Below are 21,051 nucleotides of genomic sequence, written 5' to 3' on the forward strand. Positions count from 1 at the left end.
TAATAACTAATTGAAGGTTGGATCACCATCTGGTTTTCCTCTCTTCCATAGGATTACACTACAGAGATGTGAACAGATTGATAGGGCAGGACTCTAAAAACCAAAAATCTGGATTATTATAGAGGTACTGAGTTAAAAATATTTGAAGTCAAAACTGTTCTGGGAAGTGCAGGACGTATGATCCACCTTAGATATGAAGTTTAGGCTCTTCCCATGAATTTCCATCTCCTCCTTCTCTGTAGCCATTTCCAAAAATAGGGGCACCTTCAGCCCATTCACCTACTGTTTAATGAGTATCTACTACTTGTCTGGCACTGTGAAGTTTTAAAACCAATTAAGACAATCCTTGTATTTAGAGAGCTTGAGGGTTGATTATAAAGCAGTGGATATTATTTTTAGAGCAAATATCTCAAAACTTTCATGCCCAAATTGGAGTTGTCCCTCAAAGCAGTTATTTTGAGGCAGAGGAAGACTATACACTTACTCCTTATTACTCTGTCTTCTTTCAGCCACCTTCATAGCTGGCCCTATTATGTTTATTAATATAGCCAATCCTAAGTAAAGCCTCAGCCCCTTGCATGGATACATTTAAATTGTGAAATATAACATTCATTGAATATAAAGAACTGAATTTCAGGGTTTGAAATAAACACATTAAGTTCAGCCTGGAATAAGGGCTCACATCCTGTAGGTATCTTTTAAGCAAGGGCAAAGGAAGGAATGAGGAAGACACTATTATTGGCCACATTAGCAATCTAAACCAGAATATTGTCGTGATTGTTTTTCTCTGTACTTATGAGACTTGATTATTTAAAGAACCGTTTTCCAAACAAGTGCTGATTTGGGTCCTGGAGACTTTCTTGATGTTACATGTTGGTGACTGTGTGTTGTGTTATCTCTAGGTCCATTGATAATTTATATTTTTAGGTCACTAGATGGCACTCTTTCACTTTGAAATAAAATGTATTTTCCATTGAGGCTTTTGCTTTTTATTTTATTGTTCTATTGATACAGAGATGGTAGAAAATCAAATTCTTTCATAAATTGGATCTGAGGCTTCCTGTCCCTCTACAGGTGCATAGGAATTTTAATGTGATTATCCAACCTGTACAAGTAATAGGTTTTCAGATTAGCATACCACTCAATACTTAACTGTTAATTTATTTTGTAAGAAAATACATTTTTCCCCTGTAGAACCATTTTGTGTTATATATACTTGGCTGATACATAAGACACTACAATTAAATTTTTTATGTGGTTTCACCTATTCTGTCCTATACGTGATTGAAAAATGACTTGGGAAACAAACAAAATAACAATTACTGGATCCTGGAGACCAGGAACGTATATTTTAGCAAGTGCTACAATTGAGTGTGATCAGGTATGTTTTGAGAAGTGCCAGGTTCTAATCCCCCAGTAGTAAGCATTTTCAGTGGAGATTAACATCAGGATCAGCCAACAGTAATTGAAACCGAAGTCAAAGATAGCTGGGATCAAAACTTTGAATGTAGATAGCTCGTAATGTAAATATTGCCTAGAGGAGTTATAATGGATACAATAAGAATTATTGAAGAAAATGCTTTGTTTACATAAGTATGTTAAAGTTGGTGAGAATCTTAGAGAAGAAAAGAGGTTCATGTTAGGATGCACTAAGGAGTAAGCAATGTGAACACGATGCCATACTGACTTGAGGTTGTTTGACATCCCTTTTACCCTATTTTTAAGCCCATCACCCGTCAGGTATTAACCTGACACTTCAACATTTTAGAAGGTTTAAACCAGTCTTAAGATCTTTCATCTTCACAGTGTCCCTGTGACATGGCAAGCATCAGAGGAAGGATTAAAGAACAGGGTAAGGAGAAGAGTCTAAGGCCAAGGGCAGCTCCTGGGAGACAGTCTGCAGAGAGGGCGGGGGTGGTGGGGGGCGGTGGCTGGAGGTGACAGCACTGACTCAAATTAAGCACAGCTTGCTGGGAGGCTTCAGGAGGCCAGATGCATTCCTGAGCTCTGAAGCTTGGTGGTGCACTGTTGTTGACCATGATTGCTCTGTCCTGGTCTTAAGAGCCTGTAGCTTTAGGACAGGGTTTCCTCCCTCCTTCCCTTCTTTCCTCCCTTCCTTCCTTTCTCTATTTAGTTGCTCATTTTTACCTTATGAATATGACATGGTCTTCATGGCATTGAGTTTCAAATGGACTGTTGCATGGGGATAGGTAAGTCACAATATCAGGGAAGTATGTGTAATGTGATAAAATTCCCACCAGGTAATTCTCTTTTCTTATTCTAGAGAATTGATGGTTTGGAAGGACTCAGTTGGAACTGCTTGTTAATTGTAAAAAATGCTCAGCAAACATTTCCTGACCCTGTTGCTAATCTGAAGTGTAGTTCAGTGTAGGAAGGACTCAGCAGAGAAGGTGGTGTGTTGTAGGCAGTCAGTAAGGTTGACATCACTAGTGATGGTGATGATGATGCTCTCTGTTATTTATCACTTTAGTGATAACACTTTATCACCAAGGCTAATGGTGTAGAACTTCTGGCTTACCCCAAATGGTCTTGGTCTCTGTCAGGCCGACCCATGGGGTAATAGAACACCCTGTTGCAGTGGAGACTTGGAAACCTGACAAAAGAGAGACCTGAAGAGACACATCCTCGTCTGGAGTTTTAGCTGTGATGTTTCCCTCCTTGTGAGGATTCCAGCTTCACGAACTGCCTCACCTCCTTTAAGCTTTTACTCAGACCTCACTTTCTCAATGAGGCCTAATGCCCTGACCCCCTCCCCACAGCTGGTACTCTTCATCCTTTTGTCTTGTTCTCCTTTTCATAAGTTATGTTCTAGTACATTAAATGATAATTTGTTTATTTGATTCATTTTTGTCTCCCTGTATAAGACTGTAAGCTCCATGTGGACAAGGTCTTTTTCTTTACTGATACAAACTCCAGCCCCTAGAATAGTGCCTGGTACATAGTAAGGTTCAGAAAATACTTGCTGTGAATGAATGAATGAATGAATGAATGTTTTCCTTTATAACATTCTGTGCCAGTAATCAATAATATATGTAGTACTACATATATTAGTCATTTAACACTAATTCTGAATAAATATTAAATATTCCTGATGAAGATAATGTTTTATTCTGTTAATCTTGATGTGTAAAGATACCTTCTGAATTAGGTTATCACATGGTTTGAAAGTGTGGATCCAGAGTTGGAAGACATTGATTATAATGAATGAGCCTCTGAGTGGTTTTCTAGGGCAAGTTACTAAACTGCTCTGTGCCTTAATTTCCTCTGGAAACAACCTTGCAAAGCTGTGGGGTAGATTAAATGAGTTAATTCATTTAAAGCCTTAGATCAGGGCTTGGAATGTAGCAAGAATGTAGTAAGTAATAAATTGAATTTATAGATTCTTCACTTGTTTAAAATATAATTATATGATAATCTTATTTTGCAGTTAAATGGTTTAACAAGCTTTCAGAAGGGAAAAGGCCACACAGAAAAATGTACAACTTGGGGATTTTCCACATTCCTGTTTTAATTACAATGTTAACACACCTAGAATGAATCAAATATTGAATTTCTTAAGGAATCTCTTTTCTTATATTGTAGCATCAATTTTAAAACAAAGAGTTTGGGGTTTCATATGAGTCCTTTGTTTTTTATTTCTTATAGATCCCCATATTAAGGTTTCTGGAAAGAAAGAAGATGTTAAGGAGGCCAAGGAAATGATCATGTCTGTCTTAGACACAAAAGTAAGTGAATGTTAAGGACACTCAGATGTCAGAACCTTGTCTCTGCAAGGGCTACTTCATGCTGTTATGAAAAGAACCATTTGGAGAAGAAAAACCAGGAGAAAGTAATGGTGGGTTTTAAAATAAGTATGTGTGATTCTGCAATGGATGTAGCATTCTGTTTAAAATTTGAATAGGTTCTCAAGCTGGGTAAATGAGTATTATTATATATACATACACGCACACGTGTGTATGTACATATAAGTACATATGTATGTGTTTGTATGTATATGCCATCTTCAGAAAGAGACATTGACACTGATTAGTATAGAGCAAGTGATGAAGTTTGGAATAATTAGCATATTTGCCTTTATGATGCCAGAATGATCTTCTGTATAGTTGTGTGTGATGGCATGAAACTTGACACCTTTCTCTTGTAAGTTCTCTCTCTCTCTGCAGGTATAGGTTAGAGAGATAATAGGGAAATTTAGATGTGTAAAAATGTATACTCATTTGTGAGAATTTATTCTAGTAAACACTTCTAAATCACATATGATATGGCAGGCACTTTGCTAATAAGCATCTTACAAATTTGTTTAATGTTCATAACCAACTCAGCACAGAGATACTAGGGAATTTGCCCAGAATCCAATAGCTAATAAACGAAAAGGTGGGATATAAATCCAGACTGTCTGGTTCTTAACCACTATGTGTTGCCACCTGGTATTTCACTGAAATTGTTTCTAATCTCTTCCTTCTTTTTTTTCTTTTCTTGTTCTTTTTTATTTTTAAGAATTATTCACCTTACAGTTATTAAATATTCTAGAATCTTTTCCCAAAAAGAATTATCTTTTTCCTGTACTTCAAATGTTAAACTAAAAGAACTAAATTTAAAAATCAAAGTATTTAATGGATATGTTTAAAATTTAAGAATTAAGACTATGTAAAAACCATTGATATTTTTAACATCTTGTTGTATTTTGACTTTTTAATTTTACTTTCGGAGGGCTGAAGAATTTTTATATCAGTCTTACAAATGAGAAAAGATTTAAATACTGAATTTCCCAAAATTAAGTACACAGATTCTAATGTGATCACAATTATTCATTATGTCTTAGAATTTTACATTTTGCTTTATTATACCTAATATTACACTTTGTATCGGTTTAAGTAAGCCATGTTACTGCTGGAGCTCTGTGCTTTCTTAGCCCTTCCTCATTCTTCCTATCACTGAGAATAACAGGTCTGCTCTGTAAAGTTTGACCTACAGTAATAGACAAGTTGTGAAAATAATGCTTACAGTTACTTTCTTATTCAGTTTTGAGTTTTATCTCTGTCACAGTTCAACACTCCTACTAACCTACATATATTCAATTTTGTAATTATTTTCATCTGTTTTTAGTTATTTGAATTAAATGTTTCATGAATAATGTCTGTTAAAGAAAAAACTGAGTAATTTATTTGTAATTAATGCCTGACTTTATTTAAATGCTGCTTTCCAAAAAGTTATCTTGGTAAAGAGTGTATCTTTCTGTTTCTTCTGACAAATTTGTCTTAAAGTGAGAATTTATTTTTTATAGCCAAAGAGAAATAGAAAGTATACATTTATAGATTAAGATGATATTACCAAGAAATCTGTAAGATTTCCCACAGGGTCACTTTTTGTTAGTGCTGTTCCCTTGGAGAAAAAGTGTTTTAAAGAGTTGTTCCTTCCTTTATCATGCATCAAGAATTAATACATTATTTTCATATAGAGCAATCGAGTCACCTTGAAGATGGATGTTTCACATACAGAACATTCCCATGTAATCGGCAAAGGTGGCAACAATATTAAAAAAGTGATGGAAGAAACAGGATGCCACATCCACTTTCCAGATTCCAACAGGAATAACCAAGCAGAAAAAAGCAACCAGGTGCTTTGTCTTTTTGCATGAAATGTTATGGAACAAATGAAAACTTTAATTTTACATATGCATATCTTTTTTGGGAGATGAAAGCAAAAAAATAACCATAGACATACCATATGATCTTTTTTTAAAATTTTATTTTATTATGTTATGTTAGTCACTATACAATACATCATTAGTTTTTGATGTGGTGATCCACGATCCCTTGTTTTCGTATAACACCCTGTGCTCCATGCGGTACGTGCCCTCCTTAATACCCATCACCGGGCTAACCCATCCCCCACTCCCCTCTCTAAAATCCTCAGTTTGTTTCTCAGAGTCCATAGTCTCTCATGGTTCATCTCCCCCTCCGATTCCCCCCCCTTCATTTTTCCCTTCCTTCTCCTAATGTCCTCCATGCTATTCTTTATGTTCCACAAATAAGTGAAACCATATGATAATTGACTTTCTCTGCTTGACTTATTTCACGTAGCATAATCTCCTCCAGTCCCATCCATATTGATGTAAAATTTGGGTAGTCATCCTTTCTGATGGCTGAGTAATATTCCATTGTATATATGGACCACATTATCTTTATCAATTCATCTGTTGAAGGGCATCTTGGCTCCTTCCACAGTTTGGCTATTGCAGACATTGCTGCTATGAACATTGGGGTGCATATGGCCCTTCTTTTCACTACATCTGTGACTTTTAGGTAAATAACTGTACAGTTCCTGGGTCATAGGGTAGCTCTATTTTTAATTTTTTGAGGCACCTCCACACTGTTTTCCAAAGTGGCTGCACCAGCTTGCATTCCCACCAACAGTGTAAGAGGGTTCCCCTTTCTCCACAACCTCTCCAGCTCTTGCCTTGTCAATTTTTGCCATTCTAACTGGTGTAAGGTGGTATCTCAATGTGGTTTTGATTTGAATTTCCCTGATGGCTAATGATGATGAACATTTTTTCATGTGTCTGTTAGCCATTTGTATGTCTTCTTTGGAGAATTGTCTGTTCATGTCTTCTGCCCATTTTTTGACTTGATTATTTGTTTTTTGGGTGTTGAGTTTGAGAAGTTCTTTATAGATCTTGGATAAGAGCCCTTTATCGGTAGTGTCATTTGCAAATATCTTCTCCCATTCTGTGGGTTGCCTCTTTGTTTTGTTGACTGTTTCCTTTGCAGTGCAGAAGCTTTTTATCTTGATGAAGTCCCAAAAGTTCATTTTTGCTTTTGTTTCACTTGCCTTTGGAGATGTATCTTGAAAAAAGTTGCTGTGGCCAATGTCAAAGAGGTTACTGCCTATGTTCTCTACTAGGATTTTGATGGATTCCTGTCTCACATTGAGGTCTTTCATCCATTTTGAGTTTATCTTTGTGTATGGTGTTAGAGAATGGTCCAGTTTCATTTTTCTGCATGTGCCTGTCCAATTTTCCCAGCACCATTTATTGAAGAGATTGGCTTTTTTCCATTGCATATTTTTTCCTGCTCTGTCGAAGATTATTTGACCATAGAGTTGAGGGTCCATATCTGGGCTCTCTATTCTTTTCCATTGGTCTATATGTCTGTTTTTGTGCCAGTACCACGCTGTCTTGGTGATCACCGCTTTGAATATAGCTTGAAATCGGGCAACGTGAAGCCCCCAGCTTTGTTTTTCTTTTTCAACATTTCCTTGGCGATTCGGGGTCTTTTCTGATTCCATGCAGATTTTAGGTTTGTTTGTTCTAGTGCTTTGGAAAATGTCATTGGAATTTTGTTCGGGATGGCATTGAAGGTATAGATTGCTCTGGGTAGCATAGACATTTGAACAATGTTTATTCTTCCAATCCATGAGCATGGAATGTTTTTCCATTTTTGTGTCTTCTTCAATTTCTTTCATGACTGTTCTGTAGTTCCTAGAGTATAGATCCTTTACCTCTTTGGTTAGGTTTATTCCGAGGTATCTTATAGTTTTTGGTGCTATTGTAAATGGAATCATTTCTCTGATTTCTCTTTCTACAGTTGCATTGTTAGTATATAAGAAAGCAACTGATTTCTGTGCATTGATTTTGTATCCTGCCACATTACTGAATTGCTGTGAGTTCTAGTAATTTAAGGGTGGAGTCTTTTGGGTTTTCCACATAAAGTATCATGTCATCTGAGAAAAGAGAGAGTTTGACTTCTTCTTTGCCAATTTGAATACCTTTTATTTCTTTTTGTTGTCTGATTGCTGTTGCTAGGACTTCTAGTACTATGTTGAACAGTAGTGGCAAGAGTGGGCATCCTTGACGTGTTCCTGATCTTAAGGGAAAGGTTCTCAGCTTTTCCCCATTGAGGATAATATTTGCTGTGGGTTTTTCATAGATGGATTTTATGAACTTGAGGAATGTTCCTTCTGTCCTTATACTCTGAAGAGTTTTAATCAGGAAGGGATGTTGTATTTTGTCAAATGCTTTTTCTGCATCAATTGAGAGGACCGTATGGTTCTTCTCTCTCCTCTTATTAATGTGTTCTATCACATTGATTGATTTGCTAATGTTGAACCACCCTTGCATCCTGGGGATAAATCCCATTTGGTCGTGGGGGATGATTCTTTTAATGTATTGTTGGATCCTATCAGCTAGGATTTTGTTGAGGATTTTGGAATCCATATTCATCAGGGATATCGGTTTGAAATTCTCCTTTTCTGGGGTCTTTGCCTGGTTTGGGGATTAAGGTAATGCTGGCCTCATAGAATGAGTCTGGAAGCTTTCCTTGTGTTTCTGTTTTTTGAAACAGCTTCAGGAGAATAGGTATTATTTCTTCATTGAATGTTTGGTAGAATTCCCCAGGGAATCCATCAGGCCCTGGACTCTTGTTTTTTGGGAGGGTTTTGATCACTGCTTCAATCTCATTACTGGTTATTGGCCTATTGAGGTTGTCAATTTCTTCCTGTTTCAGTCTTGGCAGCTTAGAGGTTTCCAGGAAGGCCTCCATTTCATCCAGCTTGCTCAGTTTATTGGCATATAGTTGTTGATAATAATTTCTAATAGTTGTTTCTATTTCCTTGGTGTTAGTCATGATCTCTCCCCTTTCATTCACAATTTTATTAATTTGGGTCCTTTCTCTCTTGTTTTGGATAAGTTTGGCCAGTGGTTTATCAATCTTATTAATTCTTTCAAAGAACCAGCTTCTAGTCTCGTTGATCTGATCTACTGTGTTTCTGGTTTCTAATTCATTGATCTCTGCTCTAATCTTAATTATTTTTAATTCATGCCTTAGGCATCGTTTGTTGCTTTTTCTCTAGTTCTTTAAGGTGTAGAGTTAGTTGGTGAATTCGGGATTTTTTTAATTTTTTGAGTGAGACTTGGATGGCTATGTATTTCTCCCTCAGGACCGCCTTTGCAGTATCCCACAGGTTTTGGACTGATGTGTTTTCGTTCTCATTGGTTTCCATGAATTGTTTAAGTTCTTCTTTGATTTCCTGGTTGACCCAAACATTCTTGAGCAGAGTGGTCTTTAGCTTCCAAGTGTTTGAATTTCTTCCAAATTTTTTCTTGTGATTGAGTTTGTTTTAAAGCATTATGGTCTGAGAATATGCAAGGAATAATCTCAATCTTTTGGTATCGGTTGAGACCTGATTTGTGACCCGGTATGTGGTCTATTCTGGAGAAAGTTCCACGTGCATTTGAGAAGAATGAGTATTCTGTTGTTTTAGGGTGGAATGTTCTGTATATACCTCTGAGGTCCATCTGGTCCAGTGTGTCATTCAAAGCTCTTGTTTCTTTGTTGATTTTCTGCTTAGATGATCTGTCTATTGCTGAGAGTGGAGTATTGAGGTTTCCCACAATTAACGTTTTGTTATCAATATGACTATTTTGGTTAACAGTTGGCTTATGTAGATGGCTGCTCCCATATTGGGGGCATAAATATTTACAATCATTAGATCTTCTTGTTGGATAGACCCTTTAAGAATGACATAGTGTCTTCCTGTGTCTCTAACTACAGTCTTTAGTTTAAAATCTAATTTGTCTGGGGGCGCCTGGGTGGCTCAGTCATTAAGTGTCTGTCTTCGGCTCAGGTCATGATCCCAGGGTCCTGGAATTGAGCCCTGCATCGGGCCCCCTGCTCCATGGGAAGCCTGCTTCTCCCTCTCCCACTCCCCTTGCTTGTGTTCCCTCTCTTGCTGTCTCTCTCTCTCTGTCAAAAAATAGATAAAAAAATTAAAAAAAAAATCTAATTTGTCTAATAGAAGAATTGTTACCCCAGCTTTCTTTTGAGGTCTGTTGGCATGGAAGATGGATCTCCAACCCTTCACTTTCAGTATGGATGTATCTTTAGGTTCAAAATGAGCCTCTTGTAGACAACATTTGGGTGGGTCCTGTCTTTTTATCCAATCTGCAACCCTGTGCCGTTTTATGGGAGCATTTAGGCCGTTCACATTGAGAGTTATTATTGAAAGATATGAATTGTCATCATGTTGCCTGTAAAGACCTTGTTTTTATAGATTGTCCCTGTAAATTTCTTTTCTTTATCACTCTTGGGGTCTTTCTCCTTTTATCCCTTAATATTTCTTGCAGGACCGGCTTAGTGGTCACATATTCTTTCAGTTTCTGCTGGTCTTGGAAGCTCTGCATCTCTCCATCTATTCTAAGTGACAACCTTGCCAGATAAAGTATTCTTGGCTGCATGTTATTCTCGTTTAGTACCCTGAATATGTCTTGCCAGGCCTTTCTGGCTTGCCAGGTCTCTGTGGATAGGTCTGACGTTATTCTGATGTTCTTCCCTCTGTACATAAGATATCTCTTCCCCCTAACTGCCCTTAAGATGGTTTCCTTAGTTCTAAGGTTTGCGAGTTTTACTATTACATGCCAGGGTGTTGGCCTGTTTTCCTTGATCTTGGGAGGGGTTCTCTCTGCCTCTAGGACATGAGTGTTTGTTTCATTCCCCAGATTAAGGAAGTTCTCAGCTATGATTTGCTCAAATATATCTTCTAGTCCTCTCTTTCTCCACCCCCTCAGGGATTCCAATAATTCTGACATTGAAACGTTTCATGGTGTCACTTATTTCTCTGGTTCTATTTTCATGGATTCTGAGTTGTTTTTCCCTGACCCCCTCTTTTCTCTTTTTGTCTATTAATTGGCCTTCTAGGTCACTAATTCATTCTTCTGCCTCATTTATCCTAGCTGTTAGATTATCTAGATTAGATTGGATCTCATTGGTAGCATTTTTAAGTTCTGCCAATTCAGCTTTCATTTCTTTCCTTAGAGACACTATGTTGCCATTAATTGATTTCTCCATTCTAGCTATTGTCTTCACAATTATTAGTCTGAATTCCATCTCTGACATCTTGGTTATATCTGAATCCATTTATAAATCTGTGGCATAAGTCATAGTCTCTGAGTCTTTTCCTATTTTGGGGTTTCCTCCTCCTAGTCATTATGTTGAGGGTTGGTTGAGGGAATGTATAGAGTCCAAATTATTGATCACAACCCAAGCCAGATGCACCTGTTTTCTAGGGACCTTAGGGTTGCTGGCCTCTTGTTTTCCAAGCCTACCTTCTGGGGGAGGGGCCTGCCACGCTGTTACTCAGGCAGCCTGTTTGGGCAGAGTTGCCCTGCACCCTGTGGCGGGGGATGGGCTCAGTGGAAACCAGTTTTTTGGGGCTTTTGTTCTCTGGCAGTTTTCCCTGGCAGCTTTCTGTGTCTCTTCCAAGAGTCAGAGCAGAAGAGATCATTTCCAACCCTCTGCCTCAGAGCAGAGAGATCGCAGTCTGTTCTTCAGTGAGCTCTCCAGGCCACACTATTTCCATCTCTGTCTGTGCTGCTATAAACTGCAGTGTCCTGGGTTGTGCGCCCCTCAGCAGCGCTCCCCGTTCTCACCTCCAGGTCAGGGCCCATCTCTGCCATTTGTGCTTCTAAAACCGCCAGCCACGCCCAGTTTGCACGCGCAGCCGTGCCGCTCCAGTTCCCGTCCGGGGAGCTGCCCTAAAGTCCTTTCCCTGCCGCTACCGGTCTGCGAGTCTGTGCCCTGTCCCCAGTGTGGGAGGCTTTCGCTCACTGGCAGTGTAGGATCCCCATGGCCAGGCTTCTTCCTGCTGCCATTTATCCTCCGATATCTGCCAGCGGGATCATGGCTCCCTGCTTCGAACCTCGAAACTAACTGCCTACAATATTCTGTTTGTGGAGATCCAGATCTATCTTCTTACATCTCAGGCTGTTTTTTTGGGTGTTCAGAGTGGTCTGGTAGATCTCCAGCTCAATTCTGGGGACTGGTTGGAATAGGGTCCCCTACTCCTCTGCCACCTTTCCCTGTCTGTGAACACAGTGCTTGGGGGCCCTCCCACAGGCTCTGCCACTTAAGCTTCCGGAAATCCAAACTGGCTATCCATATCATATGATCTTACTAATATGTGGAATCTAAAAAAAATCAAATGAATAAACAAAAAGCAGAAGCAGACCTGTAAATGCAGAGAACAAACTGATGGTTTCCAGAGGAGAGGGTGGTGGGGAGATGGGCAACATGGGTGAAGGGGAGTGGGAGGTACAGGTTCCCAGTTATGGAACGAATAAGTCATGGGAATAAAAGGCCCAGCATAGAGAAGATAGCCAGTGGTATTGTAATAACTATGGTGAGCATGGCATAACTTATAAACTTGTTAAATCACTAATGTTGTATACCTGAAACTAATGTAACATTATGTGTCAACTATACTCAAAAAATTAAAATAATAAAAGAATGTATGTCCCCCTTCCAAGTAGACTGAAGGTGCTCTAATTTTTTAAAGAGATGACTTGTAGGTAGGCTATAAACTTTTAATCTCTAAATGGTTGTAGAAGAGAGGGAGCACTGTAAATGTGACGGCAACATAAAGTGGAGTCCCTGAGGCAAGGCCCAGAGAACATTATGTTAGGAAAGGACCTGGAACCTTGCCTACTGTGTCAACTGTGGGGATTCTGTCCATAGCATCATGCATGTGGTTCTGCAGGGTGTGCCACATCACCTTCGAAGAGGCAGTGCCCGAGTGCTTGTCTTCCTCACATTGACTGAATTATGTCTCTCTTTAGTTTATACACATTTTTTCTAATTTTTGTGTTTGAAAACTAATGAAACTCACCTGTCCATACATTTTCAGTACCTGAAGATAAGATAGTATTATTTGTGTTATTTGGAAGTTTCCTCTCTAATCTAATCACAGTACTAGAAACTGTCAGTCACAAAGATGAATAAGATAACAGTCTTTTCTCTGTGGGGACTAATGGTGACAGTGACACATACATAAGAAAGATAGAAAGCAAGGGCAGTATTCCAAATATTTGACAATTGGTATGGCATGGGGTATGGCCTATCAGGAACAGTGCCCTGGAGCCCCACACCTTTACCCTCATGCCAAGATTGATTCTTTAGTTGATGTATCATGGGAAAAGTTCAGGGGATCCCGGGAGAGAGACGGAGGTGGTGTTGGAGCAACGATTTTTTTTTTTTTTTTACCAGCTAGCATGAAGTAGTTCAGTATTTTGAGTACTTATTGCAGCAATAACATTGTATAGTGATACACAGTACAGACTTGATATACAGTATGCAGAGTTTAAACAAAAGATAGAAAATGCAGTGAACAAGAGAAATGATAAAGTGGGGAGGATGGCATTACAGGGACTGTGAAGTTTTAGGTAAGTCCAGGGGTTGATGTAAATCAGTTGACACAAATCAGCTAAGGAACTCATTAAAATGCAAATTATGATTAAGTAGGACTGGGTTGGTGCCTGAGATCCTTCATTTTTAACAAGCTCCCAGACAATGGCAATGCTGTTTTTTCCTGGATGACATTTTGAGTGGAAAGGGTGTAGATGACTGGAAAAGCAGATGGGGGCTCAATTGAAATCTAACTCTGTATTTTCTTATTTTTGCAGGTATCTATAGCAGGACAACCAGCAGGAGTAGAATCTGCCCGAGTTAGAATTCGGGTAACTGTTTACTATTTTACTACTGTAAATCAGTATCAGCAATGGTTGCATCATAAGGCAATAAAAATATCTTAATGTATCAATTTATAACCAAATCATATGTTCAGTAGTTAGGAAATAGTGACAGAAGTTGTTTTAATGTGTTGAAGATGTTTCTTAGAGATATTCCAGATTATACCTGACTCTGTTTCTCTGATGATTTTAAAATGATGAAAAAGAGACCCAAGGAAGAATTCCACAGGCAACTGTTACAAACTCTCAGGTTTCACAAAAGACTCTTTTCATTTGAGAAACTTTACAAAGTCTACCCAAGCTTATGTCTATAATAAAAACAATTTATGTTTTATAATTCCAACCTCAGAAAAGAAGGAATGAGTTATGCACATCTCTAAATATATAGTGATTCAGCTGTCTGCTTTGGGCTCTCATACTTTCATTTAGGAGCTGCTTCCTTTGGTGCTGATGTTTGAGCTACCAATCGCTGGGATTCTTCAACCAGTTCCCGATCCTAACTCCCCCTCGATTCAGCACATATCACAAACGTACAACATTTCAGTGTCATTTAAGCAGCGTTCTCGAATGTATGGTGCTACTGTGATAGTACGAGGATCTCAGAATAACACGAGTGCTGTGAAGGTAAGTAATTGAGATAATTATGAACATCATAAGTGTACGAATTATGCAAGTTTTATTTTTATTTTTTTTAGATTTTATTCATTTGAGAGAGAGAGTGAGAGAGTGAGCACGAGGGGTGGGGAAAGGGAAAAGGGAGAGGGAGAAACAGACTCCCCACTGAACAGGGAGCCCAATGTGGGGCTCGATCCCAGGACCCTGGGATCACAACCTGAGCCAAAGCAGTTGCTTAACTGACTGAGCCACCCAGGCACCCCTATGCAAATTTCATTTTTAAAGGATTTTAAACTAATTCATTTTCCAGAATTTTCCCTTGTGTTGCATTTTGGTTTATAGAATGTGTTGAGTTTCTCCATAGCTATTAGAAGTGCACTAGAATCTTTCCTTGTATGTGGACAGTTATTCTATAGGATTATTTCTCTCCTACCCTTTTCTCATAGGAAGGAACTGCTATGCTGTTGGAACATCTCGCTGGGAGCTTGGCATCAGCTATTCCTGTGAGCACACAACTAGATATTGCAGCTCAACATCATCTCTTTATGATGGGTCGAAATGGAAGCAACATCAAACATATCATGCAAAGAACAGGTGCTCAGATCCACTTTCCTGACCCCAGTAATCCACAAAAGAAATCCACCGTCTACCTCCAGGGCACCATTGAGTCTGTCTGTCTTGCAAGGCAATATCTCATGGTAGGTTTACTGAAATTAGTGTTCCAATTCCATTTTATTTTCTTTACTTCTTTGGGTACAATGTATGTGACGGCACCCACCATACTACTGTGGTATTCATGAAAACACTCCGAAAGCCTTGTCAAATCAGTTTCTTGCTAAAAGGAAATAAAATAAGAGTAAAGTATGTAGCGCCTTACAGGTTTCATTTCATTACATAGGCGAGTAATTTCTTTGCAGTATTTTTTTTTTTAACTTAAACTAAACACAGAAGAGGATACAATAAAATAATGTGCTGTATTTTGTGGAAGGTGATTTTCGTCTGACATGTAGTATTTGTCTGCATTTGACAAAAAAAAGTCTTCTGTTTAAACAGAAAATAAAAATACCTTTTTACCCTCACAGATATAAATCTTATTTTTTGATACAAATTTTAGTAGCATGAAACATGAACATTTCACAGATCTCTGATACAATTTAAAAAATGGTATTTAAGCCACAAATTTGAGTCTTAATGCATTGAAGAAAATAGCCATTATATAATTAACTATTGCTTCCTATTTAAAATTTGCAATATTTCTGTTCTTCCTATATTCATTTAAAAACACAGTGTGTAGGTTGATACACAGTAACAAAATGGATTGACATAATGTGGACTTACAAATTATCTTATTAAAAACATCATTGTATTCAAGAACTTGACCTTTAGTGATATTTGAAACAGTAAGCCTCAGGTATGATCTTTACTCTTATTAACTTGCAGAATTTGTTTTTGAGAAACTTTCAGAAAATGCAATTTTTGTTTTTTAAGAGAGAGAGGAGCACAAGCAGGGAGGGGAGGGGCAGAGGGTGAGAGAGAGAGAGAATCTTAAGCAGGCTCCATGCTCAGCACAGAGCCCAACTCGGGCCTGGATCCCAGGACCCTGAGATCATGACCTAAGCCAAAATCAAGAGTCTGACACTTAATTAACTAAGCCACCCAGGTGCCCCAGAAAATCCAAACTTTTATTTTTGATTCCATTCCTCTGATAAGAACTTAATATAATCATTAAGGATTATAATACATAATTAGTTTGTTGTGAATGATTTCTTTTTAGCCAAGCTTAGTTTATAAGGATATTTTTATTTTTTTATTTTTTTAAAGATTTCATTTATTTATTTGACAGAGAGACAGAGAGAGTACAAGCAGGGGGAGCGGCAGGCAGAGGGAGAAGCAGGCTCCCTGATGAGCAGAGAGCCCGATGCGGGGCTCGATCCCAGGACCCCGGGATCATGACCTGAGCCGAAGGCAGACGATTAACTGACTGAGCCACCCAGGTGCCCCTATAAGGATACTTTTAATATACCACTAGTTAGGTAGCATTTTTATGTCCAAAGATTATTATGATTACTCTTCATAATTTTCTTTTTTTCTGCTTTTTCTCTTTAGGTGTTATTTTAAGTGAACTTTTTCAGACATTCTGTACAGTTAGGAATTCATATTCAGTTTGATCATACCTACCAAAAATATAAGTGTGCAATGAGATATATAGTATTGTACAATATTAAAAGAAGTGAAGAAGAGAGGGATAAATTAAAAGGCCTTAACCTAGGGGCACCTGGGTGGCTCAGCTGGTTAAGTGTCTGACTCTTGATTTCGGCTCAGGTCATGATCTCTGGGTCATGAAATTGAGCCCCATGTTGGGCTCCACACTCAGCACAGAGTCTGCTTGAGTTTCTCTCCCTCTGCCCCTCCCCCCACTGATGCGTGTACACACACTCTCTTTCTCTCAAATAAGTAAATAAATCTTTTTTTTTTATTTTAAAAGATCTTATTTATTTATTTGAAGGAGAGAGAATGAGAGAGAGCACATGAGAGGGGGGAGGGTCAGAGGGAGAAGCAGACTCCCCACCGAGCAGGGAGCCCGATGTGGGACTCGATCCCGGGACTCCAGGATCATGACCTGAGCCGAAGGCAGTCGCTTAACCGACTGAGCCACCCAGGCGACCAGTAAATAAATCTTTAAAAGAAATAAAGGCTTTAACCTATATTTTAAATACAAAAATCACTTTTGTCCACAAGGAAAATGGAATACAGTCATTTCATTTTAATTCCAGTGTATTTGACTGGTACTTCTCCTGACACTTCTGTACAGAACCCAGCAATCAAGTGGGCTAGTACTGAACGTCCTGGGAATCAGTAAAAGTATGAGATTCCTATGGTTAGTAGATTTGGGGCCAGGAAGAAGGCATCAGAGAAAAAAACAAGTGCTGACCTGCAGAGCTAAAAAGTGAGAAAGCTAAAAGAAGAAACAGTAGTAGCATTTTACTCCAGGAAGGAGGTAAGGTTGGAGCTGCCCCAGAAGAGAGGTAGGTCTTCAGTTGGTGAAGAAGCCTCTGGGTGAGTTGAGACCCAAGTACAGAATCTGTTTGAAAAATAGTCAGGAGACTGGTCTAGCCTTTAGGAAGAGGCAGACGTGTGGACATGCAGGCCTGTTACTGTACAAGCAAAGCTGGGCCAAAATGTGGAGATCTTGAAATGCTGGGACATGTTTAGATTTCATTCAGAAGACAATAAAAACCAGTACTGTAAGTCTTTGAGCAAAAGCACAGGATTAGTGCCCTTGATGTGGTTCAGGATCTAGTTTCTGGCATCACTAACAAACGGAAGTCAGAGAATGGAGGAATTTTCCAAGGTGGAAAGTGGGTAAAAAATTTAGGGCCAATAACAGAAACTTCAGACACATATTATTTTGTCGTTCAAAAATAGTTTGTGCCCTCAGCATTATTTCCACACTAATTCCCTAAGCTTTGTGAAAGCATGTGATTCAGCTTTCATACTTTGGTTTACTCTTTCAGCCCATAGAATATTGCATTATTTGTAGGCATGTTAAATTATCAGATGTTTAAATGAGTAACGTTTTACTTCCTACACTTTCTATTGTGACATTTCTTAGGGTTGTCTTCCCCTTGTGTTGATGTTTGATATGAAGGAAGAAATTGAAGTTGATCCACAGTTCATTGCTCAGTTGATGGAACAGCTCGATGTCTTCATCAGTATTAAACCAAAGCCGAAACAACCAAGCAAGGTTGGTTCAGAGTCTGGACCCTGAGAACCACGTATCATATCACATTCTAGATAGTTTTATTTTCATATACATGTGTATTTGCATATACATGGAATTAAATATTCTATATAATACATATGTCATTATATATTATACTTTGTTATTTAAATACGTAAGTTTGTAAAAACATTCATTATTGATCATCATTTTCTTTATGTGTTGGTTTTGGAGTTCATTTTTAATGACCATTATTTTTTACAAACATATGAAAAAGAAAGCAAAGATGTGTTTTTATTCATTTGCAACCTGGTAACTTTCAGCTTTACTGAGTTATCAGAGAGTTGATAAGGCTGAACATTGTGTTAAGTGTGTATGTGTATGTGTACATATCCAGTGCAATTAAAAAATACTTAGTTTACATACTCTTTGTGAGCCACTCTGCTAACCCTGGAGATTTAAAGAAGAGATGTCCATTCTCTTTAATAAAATAATAAACTAATAATGATAATCAAAAGTAAATAATGACATGTCCCCAGTCTTCTGGGGGACAAGCCTTCTAGGAACTTCTTTCTCTAAGATGTTGCAAAATTTCAATAATTCCATGTATAGTCCAAATTTAATGGGCTAAACCTGATGATATTAAATGCTAGTGAGAATATGAGGGAAGAGGAATGTTCCTACCTTAATGTCATGTAAATTGGCACACCCACTTTGAGGAGCAATTTAGGACCTTCTAATCACACCGAAAAAACAGATATCCTCCTGCCCACCAGCATTCTACGTCCAGTGAGACACCCTGCAGAGACCTATGTACCACAGTCAAAAAGATAAGAATGGTGTGGAATAAAAGAAGCAAGGTGCATAATAACGTGTACTAAATGATAACATTTATGTATACTTTTTATTCCAGTAGGTAAAACCCCAAACAGCTGTGCTTTCCATTTTTTAATTTCTATAAATCTTATTATATATGTATCATGGTGTAATATGTATCATAGATGATTTTTATATATGTAAATAACATGGTTTTCAGTGTCCAACTTAAGAAAAACAATCATGCGTTCTTCAAAATAAAACTTTAAAGGGAAAGAGAGGTTTGTTTCTAAGTGAACTTGATATAATGAGTTTAAAGTTAGAGAGCAGGACATTAATTTTATGTACCTTGAAGTGTCATGCTTGACTAATTTGACTGGAGTCACTGCAGACACCAAGACTGGAAGATAAAGACAGAAGAGACTTTGTGCACGTGAAGAGTCAGGCGCAAGCGCAGCTCCTGGAGTTCAGTAAGAAATGAGCCAGGTCAGGGGAGAATAGATTGTAAGTGAGAACTCTGGAGCCTTGTAGCATCCCACGGCCATTTAGTTCTGTCTAGCTGGCCCCAGTGCTGACTCCTGCTTTAACTGCTTTTTCAGTCATAGATTTTCTTTATTGCCCCATTGGAGGCTGTCCTCTTGAGTTCACACTTCCAATTTTCTAGATGAGTCCATTGAGAAAAAAAATATAGTGTTTAGAAATTTATTTTACCGTAAGCTTTGCCATTGATATGCCATCAGTGAGGAATAGTGGTACCTCAAGGTCTATCAGTTAACTAGGAGACTATAAATGTCAAATGTAAGTGACTGTTACCATGCAGTCTGTATATGGTGACAAGTTTGAGTTGTTTTGTAAAGATGAGATCAAGGAGAAAGCTTTCATGTAACAGTAAGAGGTTGCCAAGAGAATGGGCTGTAGGGGCGGAGGACCCGAGGTCCAGTCCTCTCGCTGCCCCAGCCCAGCGAGGCCGTGACCAGTGGTAGGTCCCTTATCCTCACTGAATGTGAATCATAATTCCCATCCAGAAGGTTTCTGGCAAGCATCAAGATTTATGTACAGCTTCTATCCCAGTGCCTGAAACACAGGACACACCAAGTAAATTATAACTAACCCTTTGTGGTTTTACCACAAGGAGTAAACATAAGAAATAAGTGGTTAAAATTTTTAGTTGATTTTAAAACCGCATCAATATATTCCTTTTTGGAATCCTTATTACCATATTCATTTCTAACCCACCTCCCCAATTCATTGTAGACTATTTGCATGTCACCTTTTTCTTTCCCATTGTGTGTTTTCATAGTCTGTGATTGTGAAAAGTGTTGAGAGAAATGCCTTAAATATGTATGAAGCAAGGAAATGTCTCCTCGGACTTGAAAGCAGTGGGGTTACCATAGCAACCAGCCCGTCCCCAGCATCCTGCCCTGCCGGCCTGGCATGTCCCAGCCTGGACATCTTAGCTTCAGCAGGCCTTGGACTCACTGGACTAGGTATAAAATTTATTATTATAACGCTTCTCAGTCACTGGGGGATTGCTTAGCTAGTTCCCTTTCTTTCTACCATTTGGGGCTACATTTTAAAGGCTATTTTTTTCCCTTGTCAGGCCCTAAGATTAGGTGAAAAAGCAACAAAACTCACATCAATCCATTTTGGGTTTTTTGTTAGACTCCACAGATTTTTTTTACCTAGATTCTTTTTATTTTGGCATAATCAAGGTCTGACTGTTTTATTTTCAGTGGCTGTGTTTGTTCTTCTAAATTAAGAATGCCATTGAGAGTGAAGTGAGCAGGCTGACTATAATTTATGTGTTTTTTCTCTCTTGCATTTGCAATATTGCCATCCATCCCTAGAGGTAAAGATTATCCAGTTTGCTTTTCAAAAAGTAATTGCAAATCTGTATGAGGGGTAGGGAGAGGGGGAAGTGAAAGCGAGCAGAACCCCCACTCCCAGTGGTCAGAACTGCTTCACCCAGACACAAAGGAAATCTAGCCTGGAGCTACCAAGAGGAGCAAATAGACCTGTATTTATATCTAAGGCAAAGAATAGAAGATGAAAGAGCATCATCCCCTCAGTGCTTTAGTTCTTTGAGAAAGTGAGGTGAGGCGCCTCATAGTTGTGGTATGTACCACCTCATTTATGGATTCCTGTCTAACAGGCTAGAGTTCATTGCCATATTGCAATTATGCTAGGTTCACTACTTTCTTGCACATTTTTCAGTAGCCTTAATAAAAAAAGTGAATGTAATAACCCTAGAAAATCATTTCGCCTCATTCAGTATTGATCTGAGACAGAAAAAATACTCTCAGCATTCTGTAATTTTTTTTTTCTAATAGCTATTTCTTGCTTTTAAAAATTATATGAT

At 38.4% G+C, this 21,051-nt stretch overlaps 1 protein-coding gene across 1 annotated transcript in view; it reads left to right on the forward strand.

Annotated features, from left to right (window-relative positions):
- Positions 1 to 21,051, forward strand: part of LOC118019423 (protein bicaudal C homolog 1) — a 281,958-nt gene that overhangs the window by 231,512 nt on the left and 29,395 nt on the right. The window contains exons 4-10 of the mRNA XM_035018592.1: positions 3,667 to 3,746; positions 5,480 to 5,638; positions 13,475 to 13,528; positions 13,970 to 14,164; positions 14,602 to 14,853; positions 17,769 to 17,900; positions 19,993 to 20,179. Of these exons, the coding sequence (XP_034874483.1) occupies positions 3,667 to 3,746; positions 5,480 to 5,638; positions 13,475 to 13,528; positions 13,970 to 14,164; positions 14,602 to 14,853; positions 17,769 to 17,900; positions 19,993 to 20,179 (1,059 nt within the window). The remainder of the gene's footprint in view (positions 1 to 3,666; positions 3,747 to 5,479; positions 5,639 to 13,474; positions 13,529 to 13,969; positions 14,165 to 14,601; positions 14,854 to 17,768; positions 17,901 to 19,992; positions 20,180 to 21,051) is intronic.

The sequence above is a fragment of the Mirounga leonina genome, unplaced genomic scaffold (assembly GCF_011800145.1).
Source record: "Mirounga leonina isolate KUSES-001 unplaced genomic scaffold, KU_Mleo_1.0 Mir_108, whole genome shotgun sequence".
Classification (NCBI taxonomy): domain Eukaryota; kingdom Metazoa; phylum Chordata; class Mammalia; order Carnivora; family Phocidae; genus Mirounga; species Mirounga leonina.